This window comes from Hyperoodon ampullatus (assembly GCF_949752795.1).
Source record: "Hyperoodon ampullatus genome assembly, chromosome: 13".
Lineage (NCBI taxonomy): Eukaryota > Metazoa > Chordata > Mammalia > Artiodactyla > Ziphiidae > Hyperoodon > Hyperoodon ampullatus.
This window is the reverse complement of record NC_136926.1, coordinates 85618433-85634633: the sequence shown is the minus strand read 5'-3', so window position 1 is coordinate 85634633 and position 16201 is coordinate 85618433. Positions and strand designations below refer to the sequence as shown.

The window sequence follows — 16201 nt, the reverse complement described above, 5'->3', positions numbered from 1 at the left end:
GGGCAATTGAGTATTTTTCAAGAAAAAAAAATTTAAGAAAAAACAAAATGTAATATACTCAATAAAAAGGGGGTTCATTTAACATGCCATATTTATATGATAGCAGAGATATAATAGGAGACTTTTCTTAACAACTTGAATTAGTTTCAAGTGTGCCATTTTGCTTTCAAATGTAGAAAGACACGGAAACCAATCCTTTATTTTCTATTAGAAAACAGCCACTGTCCCCTATCTCTCATTATGGTGCAGACTACAAGACCTAACAACAAAAATCCATATTATTGATCCAGCCAAGTCTCCACAATTATTCTTTAGAAGGAAACGCCAACGATAAATTACATCTGCACTGGCTTTTCATCTGCTGTTCGATATAAGTGATCTTTCAGGGCAGGCTGGAGACCTTAAATCGTCAACGCCCTTGTCAAGGAAGCTAAGGAGGCCTGGGCTTCCCACAAACTGCTTCAGAAGAACTTTTAACCTATAATTTCTAACAATAATACAGGATTCTTGGCAATCAGAAGAACATTTGGGAATGCTGATTAAAATTTATTTTTTCCTTGAAACAAAATACTTTCTGAGAGCTGTAAAGAGGAAGAAGACCACAAAACACCAAATAGCTCTCAGTCATCTCGCCACAGTGAGATAAGCAAGCACTCGACTACACACTTGTAAGGAGGGGCCCTCTGTCCTTCGATAATGAAAAGCATGTCATATACACTGAACAGAACCACAGGGCAGGTAGGAGAAATATGTTCATGAAGGTCCAAACTGAGAGGTCTCAGGACCATGCCTAGCCCAGATGTATCCTGTGTGCTGCTTTTACTATCAGTTGGTTTAAATTCCAAACAGTTCACTAAATGTTTTGATGTAACATGTATGTGAATTTGTACTTTTTCAATTATCTAAAAAATTTATACTAACTAAATTCAGTTTAGTCTCTTTGTAGTAATTTCAAAAACTCTTGGATCTGATAGTATTCTCTTAAGAGAAATATTAAATTGATTTTAAAAATTTCAAGTGGTACATAAAAACCAAGATTCAGTAATGTTCAGAAACATTATGGCACGGAGTCCATATCAGTAACAAATATAAGACAAGTTCTCTATGAAAGATCATCTCAAATGATCTTCTATAATGATCACACCTAAAAAGATATGCTTAAACACATACACATATATGTACCCACACACAACATAAATCAGCTTTGAAACACGAAACTTATTTTATGTGAACACATGCACGTGTGCACACGCACACACACACAAATATTAAAATGTCACTTAAAAATTATGCTGAGCATCATCAAAACACAAAGAAATGATGCCATACCTTTTAACATGTAATTACCACAAACTTAAACTCTTCAAACAAGGATTCCTTTCTACGGACTGCTGCTGAGACGACCACCCCCCACTACCACCGCCACTGGGCCCCGGCGGGTGGGCACACCTGTGTGCGTCCTGTAGTGGTCCTTCATGGCGGAGGCCGTGAGGAAGGAGTAGTGGCAGGTAGGCCAGGTGCACTTGAATGGCTTCTCCCCCGTGTGCAGTTTCATGTGGTTGTTCAGGGCCCACTTCTCTGTGAAACTTCTATCACACAGGCGGCATGTAAATTTCCTGCATGGAGTGGACAGAAAAGGATGCAAATATTACCCTCAGGGGAGCACCTCGGGCCCAGACAGGTGCCGCTCCAGCCCTGCAGTGTGGCGAGTGCAGGGTGTCGCGAGGAGAACTGCGGGCCTGGTCTGTCATGTCTGTATAACCAGGCATTGATTTTTCTGTCCAGGCCTGGCACTTCAGCCATTTATTCTCTGCTTTGCGGTTGGGCCCAACGGGTTTGAAAAATTCTGTTACAGTCCAGTCACCCCTGAGGCAAATGTGAGAATAGATTTCACCTGTACAGGCCTACACCACTTATCCAGGGCACGGGCTGTCAGAGCAAAGGCTAAATGAAAAGCTATCCGTACTGAACTACTCCGACACCCCTGCTCTCTGCCAGGCGGAGGCAGCTGGGGCCGGGCGGCACTCAGAGCCCAGCCCGCCCGGAACGGCGCACACCACACTGCTCCCTCGGAGGAGAGGCACACTCCAGGGGCGTCTCCTTTCTAACAAGGTGTCCTTCTGGGTTACCACACAGGTACATAAAAAGTTCCCTTTGATAAGAATAAAAATAAGATTATAAATACAACTTTTCATAAAGTATGCCTTTGAGAAAAAGAAACCTCAATTATTTCCTGTATGGGATGAAAACTGAAAATAACAAATCAATACTCAGGTCAGAAAATATTTCAGCCCCACAGTTCCCAGTTAAAGATCTCTGAATACCTTTACTAATCCAGGCAACATGAACCATCAACAAAAAAACTTTAATACTTTCTCTGGTCGAGCTTCTGTCCCCTGTCACTTGCATTCAGGAAATCACCACTAAAATTTACTTTTTATTTCTAATACAATTTAGTTTAAAGCAATCCCTGTGACTAATAAAGCAGTGTCCAGCTAATTAGTTCAGGATAATGAACAGTCAAATAAAAGCAAATTAAAACCCAATATTCAAAATTAAAATATTTTAATAAGTTGATAAGCACAATGCCACAAAAAAGACAGACTATGGCAGCTTGATTTGACTATCATAAGTTGGTCTACACTTTCAGCAAGTTAATACAATTTTAAAAATAAGATTATAATATCTGTGTTTTAAATTATGATATAAATAAGGAGATATAAAGAGTATATTCTTTACATAAATGCTTTTAACTAAAATTTTACAAATTTTCTTAGTCCCATAAGGGTAGAAAAAAAAATTCCAAGCTCCAATTAATTAATTTTCTCATTTTGAGGCAAATGTAGATTACTTTAACAAATTAATCATTCAGGTTTCACAAATTCTTAAGAATCGAATTATGAAATTACCTTTTATAAAAATCTCTCTTCATTTGTTATATGTAGTAATATTTTTATAATATTATATTTTAAATGCAACAGAAGTAAAAACTGCTAAATATTTAAGAAATGCCATATAAAATATCTTAAGTGCTTCATTAACATTAAAATTGCCAATTAATATATTTATAGAATGTATGTGTAGAGAAACTATATTTACACCCCTCAACAAGACCAACTTTGAAATTACTGTATCACTTGATCATTGCTTACTGGTGGTACTAGAGAATGACAAACATAACTAAATACTTCGAAGTGTGCTGTAAAAAAATATCATGTCTGTATATCTCTTTGACGGGTCTTCATGCATTTAACATTTCAAAACCATGACAGGGATCTTATTTCCAAGATAAATTCCCCTATCTACTTATTTCTTCATGTATTTATTGTGGATCTAACCTTCTCCTAAAAGTAATAAATAAGGAGGTTAAGTAGATGCTATCTTTTAACAAATAGTTACTCCGGACTGTATTACAACTTTATGAATGACAAAATAAATCCCTCATTTTTAAATCTACCACGATGTACATTTAACAAAATTACATCTATGAAACCTCAATATATGTACTCTATTATTCATACATAATAAAAATGTTAAACTAGAGTTTAGAGCCTGTCATGATATGACAAAAGCCAGATAACAAAGAACTAAGGCCACCGCTTGACTTTCAGAAAACCTCACCTGTTTTACAATTTGCTTTATGAAAATAAGTGCGTGCACTGGTACTTTGAAAAGAACCTGAAATGTTACCAATGTAAAGTGTCCTTATAAAGACTAAGACCTACTCATCAGTGGGGGATTTCCTGGAACTGTACAATTCTGAGGCTCAAACACTGTAAACTATCTGCCACCATGCAACGAGTAAGGACAACGTCCATCCAAGGGATCCGCTCTCCTGGGGGCCTTCAGGAAGCCCACCACCTGGATGTGTCGCTAGGACAGAGCCTAAGTGAAAATGTGCAGTTCTGCTCTGCCACGAGAACCCAAGAAGAAAAGGTATCACTGTGTATTCTGCATGTACTTCAGAAAGACCTAAACACCCACTACACCACAAACACTGTTTGAGACAGTAGAAACAAAGAGGGAAAAGAGTCAGATTTGGCTCTCAAGAAAATCACAGGCTCCTACGTGAGGAAAATCCTTCACAAAGATAACCTCAATGCCAGGAAAAAACGTAAAAGGCCATCATAAATTTAAAAGAAGAAGCAATTAATGGGACAGGGAGGATTAAAGGAGGTTTCCCGGAAATGGCATTTAATTTAGATGTTGGAAAACAGGTGGAAATGCAGAGCCAGCAGGGAGGACGGGTAAGGGGCAGTGCGGGCAGAGGCAGCGAGGTGGGAGCTCCGGGCCCCGACGGGCTGTGTCAACTGTGGCTCTGTCGGCTGCTGCCTCTCAACGGGGGATGGCCGTCCAGTTTCCCAGGTAGCAGTGAAGCCCCGGGACCTACATTAGACTGGGTTAAATGATATAAATGCTTTTCTATATCCCCACATGGTGGTCTTCCATCAGAAACTTCTTGTTTAACTGAATTGACAATATATTAAAAAGAGATCTATTTGGCATAAAATTCGCTAGTCATCTCTCCTTTTGTGCAGGGAGTTACAAAGTCAGTCAGTTGAAGGATGTACAACAATGAGTGACAATCACGTAAAAGTACAACCTAAAAGGGCAAACAAGATAAGCACACAACAGTATGATGGTGTTTGGTTCACCGTATATCCTACGGTCCATAAAAGTGCCTGGTACCCAGAGCTGTTCCATAAATAACTTTGGACCAATGGGATGAAGGGAACTGGTGGTGAACAGTCTCGTTCCTTATGTAATTTCACCAGACTCAGAGTGGGAATGTGAGATCCGTACACGACAGCAACAGGGGTCATTCAGGCCGCCCAGGGCTTCCGATCCTCATGCTGTTTGGTCTTTTCTCCTTCCTCAGCATTTGTGTTTATTTTATAAATGTCAATATTTCAAACATACAGAAAATGACAGAGATGCACATCTACCACCAAGGTTTATGTACCCAGATGATAATATCCATGTTTGCCATATTTGTTTCATATCCTTCCTCTGGTATTCTAAACATTTTAAATTAATTTTTAAATTTAAATATTTATGAACTGAATTAAAAAGAAAAATGGTATGGCAGGCCATAGCACAGTGACAGCAAAGGTGCTAAGGAGAAGGCCATGTCTGCGGGAGAGCAGGTGGAGGTCCACATCATTTCCGCTCTGATGTAATCGAACTACTTTATAACGTTTGATAAAAAGTTCAAAATGCCAAATAGTGCTATGGACTTGTAATGAAAAAGGGCAGTTTGGGGGCTTCCCTGGTGGCACAGTGGTTCAGAGTCCGCCTGCCGATGCAGGGGACATGGGTTCGTGCCCCGGTCCGGGAAGATCCCACATGCCGCAGAGCGGCTGGGCCCGTGAGCCATGGCCGCTGAGCCTGCACGTCCGGAGCCTGTGCTCTGCAACGGGAGAGGCCACAATAGTGAGAAGCCCACGTACGGCAAAAAAAAAAAAAAAAAAAAAAAAAAAAAAAAGGGCAGTTTGTCACCTCCCCTTTCCTCAGTCTGCGCTAGATGTTTCTACTGGATATAAAGTGATCTTAGAAGGTTTCAAAAGAAAAAAAAATCAGAAGCAAAGTAAATTAAAATGGTACCAGACTTCTCAACAGCAAAGCAGGAATTAGAAGACAATGTAGCAATGGTTTGATCATTTTGCAGGCAATGATCTTAAGTAACACAGAATGTTCTGCGTCGTCGCACCTTCGAGTGGTTCCTACCAAGAGGTGTTGTCATTACAAAGTTCCTGGCTTCCAGGGATTATTATCCAATTTTTTGCTAAAACTTTTGGAATAAAACCCATTTTCGTGTGGGTAACTGTCATGTAAAAGTCAGTTAAGAGTTCATCTTTGAATGTAAATTCCTAAGTATTCCTAAATTAAATAAGGGCTCCTGGATTAAATTCTAAGCATTTTTCTAGTCCTCTCAATATATTTACAGTATGTTTATTTACTGTTACATGTGCTGTTTTATCCCCAGCACCACCACTCCAACACACACACACACACACACACACACACACACACACGCACACAGGCACACACACACACACACACGTGGAATGGCTCCGAGCCTGTGTTCTCTGTGTTAAAACCGGTGGAAGATCTTCTTCTCTGAACTCACTCATGACATGACTTGTAAAACAGAGTCGTGACTGAAACTCACATCTCTAGACTTAAAATTTTGAAGAGACGATACTAAATATCCTCACTGTTATACATATAACAAAAACTTAAAATTTCATGGAGGTTCCGCGAGGCATCATGTACAAAGTTAAACTAAAGAATTAGTAGGGAGCTGAATTATTTTTATATGGTCAATGGTACTATCTTAATAGATCCTTCTGCCTTAGACTGTGTTAGAGCAATTGTCTGTTTCTGAATGCCTAAAGGGCAGATAAGTTTTGTCAAAATATATAACACTTCTATTTTGAGTTGCGCCCCTAACTTTATCTTTCCATATTACACACAAGGTATAAGTATCCTAACAAGAGTCTATACTCATCTTCTTCAAATTATACTTTTAAATGTTATTTAAAATTTTTAAACCCTATTAGGTGGGTTATTCAGTCAATTTATTAGCAATTAATAAAAAATCTGCACATATCCCACTTACGTATGAAGATAGAAGTATTTTGATACTTTGATGCTTTATTACTTTATAATCCTTGAAATACAGTAAGAATTGCCACTAGTATATTTTTATGTTCTTTTCTAATCTCTCCAATTCAGAATAATCTGGAATACAGTTGCTTTAGTGATGCATTTTAGAGCTGTAGATATTCTTTGCCTTTCTCCTGGAAAGCCCAGTCTGGGTTAACATGATTGAGAAACTCAGGCTCAAGTACAGACATGTTTAAAAAAAAACAAAAAAAAAGTATCCCCATTAAGATGTAAACAATCTTAAATATCCATCAGCTGGGGAGTAGAAAAATAATGACTTTAATCATAAAATGGAATATCATAATGAAGTTAAAATGAATCAATGAGCTACATTTATCAGCATGGGTTAAACAATCTCAAAAAAAGGTAACTGCATTGAAACAAAGCAGGTTAAGAATAGAAATATTAAATCTAAACATATGAGGTCCACATGCAAAAACATGCATGACATCATAATTTGTGAATACTGCTTGTTTCTGAGAAGAGGGGTAAGGCATGCATATGGGGCTAGAGAGCTAACTACAGTTGTACATTTTTGTTGTTTTTAAAAGGAATACAAAGTAAACAAGGTCATATGTTAACATCTTAAAAAATGCTTTCATTGTTTTTGAAAAATTTCACAATTCGAAGTGAATATTTTAATTAAGTAATCCAAAATTTCTTTTCTACATGTCACGTCAAGTTAATAAATCATACAAATTCATATCTGCAAAAAAAACAGCAATGAGCAAGATCTGCTACAAATGAAATGAGCTAAACTTTATTAAAACATTAAATAATCATGCAGTTATTATCTTTCAAAACTCTGAAACAAAGGTGCTGATTCAAAATGATTACTTTAACAGTAAACTGATGTTGCAAAACCTTAACTGACAGGTATTGCTGGTCTTTATGAATAAACACAGAACTGAAAACAATACAAGGTTTGTATGATTCCTAGCAAAACAGTCCAATATACTAATGAATCTGTTTCAACAATTTCTAAGTTACTCGGATACTACCAATATGCAGGCTGTTTCTTTGGGATAACAGCCTTCTTTTAAAATTGTTATAATTTAATAATTACATAATAATACACTAAGAGATGAAACGAAAATAGAATATGATGGGGTCTTTTGCCCAGTAGGGCTACCTTACAAATTTCTGCTGAGCTGCAAATAAAACTGAAAAACAATCACTTTCTTGAACAAAGAAGCACATAAAAGGTATATAAAGACAACCACTAAAGAGCAACTTCAATCTCAGTTCATTCACATGAGTCTTACGCTGAAAAAGTATCCAAGAGATAACAAAGCAAAATGAAGTTCAAGAAATTCTGCCATGGTAACAAATCCAATATCTATACGCATCGGAACTGTGAGATGCCTATACTGTTTCTGGCCTAGGAAACATCTGAGGAAAAACATACAATACTGTTTTTAGACTGAAACTACTTATTCATGTAAAACAGGCACTAAATCCACATTAATTACCCCAATATTACTCCATAGTAATCCTGTTCATCTTAGTTTTATGAGGTTTCAAGTACTATATATGTATATATATATATATATATATATGTTTAAATAAAATATGCAACTTTAAACTGCATGGAAAGTAAGAATCTCTGTTTTCTCTAAATTGAAAATTGAAAAGGGACACTGACAGGTGAGTAATAACAAGGAATACACTCGGGGTTCCTCTGGCCACCTCCTTCCAAATACTTGTGTGTGTGTGTGTGTGTGTGTGTGTGTGTGTGTGCGCGCGTGCACACGCATGCATGCGTACTAGATCCAAAAAAAACCTGACTCAATCAATGAAGTTCTACCCTGAAACCAAAAATATATAACTCCAATATCCAGATTATTTAAATTAGGCTGGACTCTTGAGGGTGACCTGTTCCTGATTATATATAAAACATGAGCATGATTTATATCAAGAAGCCACAAAGACCTAAGATTAGAAAGGTTTCATTTACTGAATTCAACTCTTCAGAATCAAGTGTGGCTTACAGATGAAAGGTGGAAACCTCCTGTGAGGGCTTTTAAACAGCACGCAAGGGAGCCTGCTACTTAAGCCAAGAGTCTTGAGTGCATTTTTTGCCCTGAACAGGTGATAATTCGCCTAATTAACATGCTAGATCCTTGTTAACTAGTTGGAAAAGAAATTTAACCTCATTCTTGCTGAAGCCATCATTTTAAAACCTCTTAAGGTACCATTCAGATTCTAGAAGCTGTGAAATATGTTTTCTGGCCCTTTCAGTTCTTTCCAAAGGTTGCAAAGCTTTGTGTCAAAGTTACTTCTGGGAGGAGCACTGGCAGAATATCAATCCCTGGTGGCCTTAGTCTACTAAGAACCAAGAGAATGACTCATTCCAAAGAAAAACATTCAAGGATTACAAGGGCCATGCCCTCAAGATTGAATTCATCCTTCAAAATCCCATTCCCATGAAATTTTTCTTTGTCAAAGAGACCGTAAACTCTGGCCTACCCCAAACCATCCTATTAAATTTGACTGGAACTGTGCCCGTTCCACTGCATGTGCTGTATCCAAAACTCCTCAGCACAACAGGGGTTAGGAAAGGCTCTGTGTAAAAGACTGTCAATATTTTCTACTCGGTGGGCCCTCAGGTCTTCGATGCAACTTCTCAACTCCGCCTTGGTAGCACAGAAGTAGCCGTGGACAGTACATAAACAAATAAGCGTGGCTGTGTTCCAATAAAACTTTATTTACGGAAACAGGCAGTGGGCCTGATCTGGGCTGCAGACGGTAGTCGGCCAAGCCCTGGCTTAGGTGAGGTGGCATCTCCCCACCTGCAGCCCCCCAAAGCACCCTGATCTGTACAGGATAAAAGAATCTGAATCAAGCACTGTTGGCAAACAAAGGTCCACTAAGCCCCTTCGCAGGGTTTGAGAAGTTGGTTCAATCCTGAAATAGTTCATGTTTCCTGCAGGGCTTTCAAACGCCAACATGAGAAGAACAGGTGGAAGGAATTATACTGCATATGAGACCCATTCAGTGCAGGCTGCCCCGTCCTTTCAAACTACCCCCTTTCAAGTGTGTCACAGAGCTGGAGGGCTTGCAAAGTTGAAATAATTTTAACTAACCAGAGAAGTCAAGTCCTGGAGAACAAGACATATATTAAATTGCCACAATCCTCTAGTCTGGACTAAATGAAATTTTATCGCTTCAGGTTAGGTAAGAAAACACTGGATTTACGCAAGGAAGGTTAAAACAGCAGTTACAAATAAAGGACTAATGTTACTGTTTAAAGACCATATAAAGAGAATTTCTTTGAAATCATTGCTCTTACTGATATAAATAATTTGAGCTAAAATGACAAAATGCATTTCAAACCCCATTTACACATTCACCCCAAATGTCTTGACTGATGTTCAGTCTTTGGACATTTACATACAAGCCTAACAATCTTCAAATTATAATAGCTCAGCTACTTCTATATCAGTTGATCAATTTTTTTTAAAGTATGCATTGGAATCTACTGTGTGTCTAGCAACGATTCATGTATGTACAGACCTATAAGTGAAGGAAAGATACCTACGCCTCCCCAAAAGGAGCCTGTGCCTCAATGGCAGACACTAATGTCAGTGAAATAATTAGAACAAAAGCTCACCACATTTTGTTGGACTTTTTAAAAAAGCTTTTTGAAAAGATGTTTAGAAAAAGCCTCGGTGAATATAGAGTGAAGCAGCTGGAAAGGCTTCATGGATGAGGTGGAGCCTCAGGTGAGTCTGAAAGGACAGAGCAGACTCCAGGAACAAAGGCGGCAGGCAGTGACAAGCCTGGAGGAGGAACAGGCAGAGGTGGGGAAGGTGCTGTGGGTGTGAGCCCTGAGCTGATCATGGTAGGGGAGGGAGTGGGGAGCAGGCTGCACAGACGGGGGAAATAAAGTTGCATCCTTTAAGCTGAGTCAGACTGAAATCGCCCTGATAAAAAGACAGAGAAACCTGACTTTGATATGACAAAAGGAACCACCAATCTATTTTTTGTTTTTCTTTTCCCCCTCTCCGATCTCCCTTCCATTGTTTGTTTTTCACAATTATTTGACTATAATTTTCTAAGGAGCTACATGTGGCTTTATCCTTCACAAGTGCCCATGATCAAAAAGATACAGTACACTTGTATACAAGCCACAAATATGTACATGTCTGGGAAAAAACCGACCATAACAATGTGCACATCTGAGATTCATGAGAAACTCATTCATACACTGGGACAAATAACACGTAATCTTACAAACAGCATGTCAGCACTAACAAAGACTGCTATGTGTCAAGCTATATACCTACGGATGCCATAAAAATGTTATTTCAGAGCTGAGACCCTCACAGACTGTACCAGTTGCAAGTCAATGGAAAAAGGTTTTACTATGTTTTCTGATGCTACCCTTGCCAGTTCCAGTATTAACTGTATTAGAATGAATTGGTTGGTAAATATGAATAAGATAGATTTTACCAATAAGAACAAAAACAGGCTTAAAGAAAGAAGCACGAATTTAAAAATCAACTACAAAATCCCCTAAAGTTATTTCCTTTTAATTTTTAATATGTTAACATTAAACACAACTGATATATTAATGGAAGCTGAGTACAAACAAAAACGTCTGTCCCAATTCAGACAATCTGTCACAGTCCCACTCATCAAGAAACTACGACTTGTAAGGATTTTATAAAAGTCATAAGGTCTTCACACCATGGTGTTATATTATTATGCCAAAAAATGTGTCATTCACATTACTACATGAAACTTTACTAGGACAAATATACAGTGTGAAGAACATCAGGCATCTGTATAGAATGGATGATTCCAATCCCCTTTCGCTAATAAAGCTGACACTTTCCTATGAATAAAACTGCTCAGTTCCTGGCATGCCACTGACTCAGAAATAATATTTGGGGTCACATATTCATGCTGCTGGGGAAAGAGAAGTTAATAAGTGTCTGGCCTTGGGCAGCCTCTCTGAGCCTCAGTAGGACCATGTAATTTTTATTCCTGGTGTGTATTCACGTCAATATTTCTAAAAATACTGAGCACAAGACATCATTTTATATTACAGTGCAGATCACTGGTGTTCTATAAATAGTAAATCATGAGAATTATCTATTATTTCACAACTGTTTAAAACAGCAATAATAAGAAAGCCATAGTTTCCTACTTGGATTCCTTACGGCAATCCTTGTCAGCTCCAACTCTCCAATGAAGAACTATCAGAGTATTTTAAAAAGAGTAGTAGTTTTCTTAACAAACTTAATAAGCCGAAGACAATAGGCTGATCATAAGCAGTGCTTGGGTTACACCCCTAACATAGGAGATTTAAATCTGTTAATACTACAGCACTATTAGAACCAGCAACTGACACCAGTGTACGTAATTCTCTAAAATATTAACATTAGTTAAGGGACAGTGGACCATCACTATTTATCCAAAATGCGACTTCATACAGGACTCAAGTACACAGTAGGTTAAATGGAAATGTACAAAATAGTATTTCTCTCTACCAAACAATTTAAATTCACCTTCGATATATGTATAAAAAATTATATTTTTTTACTAAAAAATATTCTTGAACAATAATACTGGAACATGTTCCACAGACCCGTGCATCTTACATACTAGCAAATATGGGATGTTTACACTCTATCCTGTCCTTATGTATCTACTTTGGAAACAGAATTTCTAGACATTTGAATAGACTTGCCAGATTTAGAAAGGGCTGTCCACCCTGATGGTGACTGTGTGATTTGCTGAAGCAGGAAAGGCAGCCTTTCCAAACTTAGGTATTTCATTGTCCTGGCCTTTGTCATCATCTCGGCCTTCTAGCATGTCAGGATGATCTAGGGAACCATTTGAGCTCAAGGTAAGATTAGCTAGAAGGGTTGAGATGTATTGCCCAGTAATCTCAGAGTTCAGTACGAAATTGACCCTTTCTGAGACCTCAGTCCGAAGAGCAGCAGTTACAGTACACTTCTAGAGTAAATGTCTTGGAGCATTTGTGCACTGGAGCATCACCAAGACATGATGTGAGTTCAGAAGACGAATTCAGTGTAAATACTGTACAGCCTGATACAGATGATCACTTGCTTTATTTACATCACAATATTCTGACATTCATATATGTAGAAAGATCATGTTGCAAGGGATTTGATCTGTTCTTTTCTAAATCATAAGTTCAAGGGAAAGTGCTAAAATTGGATTAACATAAAAAACAAGTTTTTAAAGAGTTTGAAAGTTATTGTGATTCAACTGAAAGTAGTTAAATACTAAGTAAGTAGTTAAATACTAGAAGTCTCTCCACCATTTCTCACACATGTCCACCATACAATGGGTGTGAAGTAGCCTGAAATGAAACAGGAATAAAACTATAGAAAGTGCATACATATATGAGGTACATTTGGGTGGAAACAACCTCCTAAATGCAGGGGCAAAGCAATTAATTTAGCTTCCTTTCAATACAGAAGAGTATTATTTACTTAAAAAGTTGGATGTGTACAGCTATGGAATTCTTTTCTGCAAAATAGATTTGTGGATTTCATCTACTTCTCATATATTCTAAAATATTTTGAAAAGATAAATTCAGATAGGCATCTATAAACACTGCATATAGATCACTCATACTAATTTTTCAAATCTTCAACACCTCAAACAAAAGACTATGTGGAATAACATTATCATTTGTTATATACCTTCCAGCAATATTAAACTAAGTTTCCTTCTAATATAATTAAGTGCATAAGCAAAAACAACTGGAAGGATGCAGGTGATAAAATATATTTATACTTGGAGCAACTATAGTGTTAGGGAAGCTAAAATACAGAATTAACTGAAGCTATCAAAATGACGTTAACAACAAAAAAAGACTTCTCAATTATGGGCTGGGAAGGAATAAAAATGAAAGTCAAAAAGGTTGCTAGTTTAGACTTTATGATACAAAGAAAACAAAACTGCTCAACTCTTTGTATCACTACTACATTTTTTATTAAAGATTCTTCAGACTGAAATACATGGAAATTAATTGAATTAAAGTCCAAGAATTATTTCACGTAAGGCAGTAACAAGGAGACTTCTGGCCAAGTGGGAGCCGCCGTGAAGGTGCCGTGAGGGTCAGATCTCCCCGGGCGTCAGGCGGGGCCAGCAGAGTCCAGGGGACAGTATTTGAGCAGAGGCGCCTGGAAAGGGCACAGCGAGGGGAGCCACGTGTGCCCAGCAGGCAGGGACTGCAGACACCCTGTTCTCCTGTAACTCAGCCACATCCTGCGTCCTGCCAAGCCTGGCACACAGGTGGCTGCAATCAATATCAGATGCAGCCCAAGAGCAAGACCCGACCTACGCAGGCCAGCAGCTGACCGCAAACGCTCCCTTGACCTGAGAACATGAGAGTCTCGAGATCTTCAGCAGCCCCCCTCCTGGTTCCTCGTTGCCTTCTGAAGCCTGGATGACCCACCCGCACTCCTTTGGTGATCTCCACTGTGATGACATCCACGTTTATATCCGAGGTCTAGTCGGTATTTAGCTGCCCACACAACGTCTCCACTGGGATAGCCGACAGGCTTCTCAAATGTCCCGCGTCTGAACCTGGCTCCAAATCTCCCCCAACGCAACCTGCTCTTGACAGTGGTTTTGCCCGTTTAGTTAATGACGTGACTTCACTTTTCCCCTTTCCCTTCACTGTTCATGCCCAAACCTTGGTGTGATCCGTTACTCTTTATCTCATCCAATCCACTGGTCAATCCTGTGGGCTGCACTTTTCAGATATATTCAGAGTCTGGACACTTCTATCTACCTCTGCCGCTGCCACTGGGGTCCAACTCACCGTGCTCTCATGTCAGGATCATCGCGAGAATGCCCAGCAGAGCTCCCGGCCTCTGCCATCACCACCCCCTCCCTTCCTGCCGTTGAGTCTATTCTCTGCATACTGCAAACAGCGATTCTGCTACAGCATAAGTCAGACCGCGCCTGGCCGCTGTTAAATACCCTCCAACCTCACACAGAAGGAAAAAACCAAAGTCCTTGCAGAGTCCTCCAGAGCCTGACATGGCCTGAGCTGCCATCACGTCCTCATTCCCACCCTGGGCACAGCCCAGGCACAGCGGCCTCTTGGCAGCCCTGGGCCACGCCCCACACAATCGTCTTCAGGACACTTGAGCACTTTTCCCTCTGCCTGAGAGACTCACGGGGCCCCTCTCCTACCCGCAATCAGGTCTAGATCGCTTGTCACCTTCTCTCTGACAGAGGCTCCCCTTGCCACCTATGGAGAGCTGAAATACCCCACCCAGCACTCCTGGCTCTTCCCTCTTTTCCCTTACTATATCACCACTATTTTAATACTGGCATATGCTGGACTTTCAGTTTTGTGTGTTGAATTTCTCCCCACACTGGTATGTAAGCTCGTGACAGCAGAACATTTGCCTGCTTTATCTTCTGCTATATCCCCAGGGTCCAACACAGGGCTTAGCACATAGTGGGTACCCAGTAAATAACTGCTCAAATGATGAATTAATTAAATATTGTAAAGGGTCAAAATTTACAGAATTAAGTTTATTTTAATATGCAACATATCAAAAATACACACACACACCACACATATACATATGTATGGACAGACAAATAGAAACAGTAGGGGCAGATTCACTGTGAACAGTAGTAACCTTGGTGGGAACTAAGACTTGGCTGAGGAAGCCTGGAGGAAGAGGAAGGCATCGATGTGAGAGAAGGGAACTGTTACTTAGCACTGTATATACTACTGTATGAAAAATATTTACCAACACACATTCCATTTTTAAAATATATATATGTAAGCAAACAGAGTTTTAAAAGCATAATTCAAAACAAACAGGTTTAGCCAAAATAAATTTTTAAGTAAAATTTAAAAGAATCACTCATTTTATCCACCACTGGCTTTTCTATGCCATGCTAACACACAATGTTATTGATACATAGCTGAAACAATCAGAGTACCACAGAAACAAGAGTTGAGACAGTTATTGAGGCAGTGTAAAATCAGATCTCTAAAAAGAAAGACATTTTTTTCTTCTCAATTTCTGAAGTTAAAAACCTCACTATATTTGTATTCAGATAGTTCAGACATCAGTGTTCAATGATTTTATAAGCCTACACTGTGAATACCATACAGCTGACAGCTAATCATAGATACTGTTCACTGTAATTGAAGAATCTTCTGTTTGCCATGAGTAACCACATAGTCACAGTTCTGGAAGAGATGGTCCTAGGTATTCAATAATAGAAAGATATTATCACATTTTTGAGACAGTCAGACCAGGCACTAAAGAACTACCCTTATTCTACATTTCGTTTAAGTCTCTGTGACACAAGAGTCCTGATCTTATTGTGGCCTATGTGCCACTCACAAGTTGACTCCACACCACCTCACGCATATTGACTTTTGAACTGTTTGCTACTCTCATTTACGTACTTTCCCTAAAAGACCCAAAACAATCCAGGGACATTAGACTTGCAGCTTCTTGATATCTTTCACAGTAGTTAGGGCAGGAAAGTGATGTATTAAGAAACATTT

The 16201-nt window shown here is 38.9% G+C and overlaps 1 protein-coding gene across 1 annotated transcript in view; it reads right to left on the bottom strand.

The window, feature by feature from the left end:
- The window catches only part of ZNF407 (zinc finger protein 407), a gene marked incomplete at both ends in the record, with an annotated part of 390320 nt that overhangs the window by 180434 nt on the left and 193685 nt on the right, over positions 1 to 16201 (bottom strand). Inside the window, one exon of the mRNA XM_079717645.1 lies at positions 1450 to 1616. Coding sequence (XP_079573771.1) covers positions 1450 to 1616 — 167 coding nt within the window. The remainder of the gene's footprint in view (positions 1 to 1449; positions 1617 to 16201) is intronic.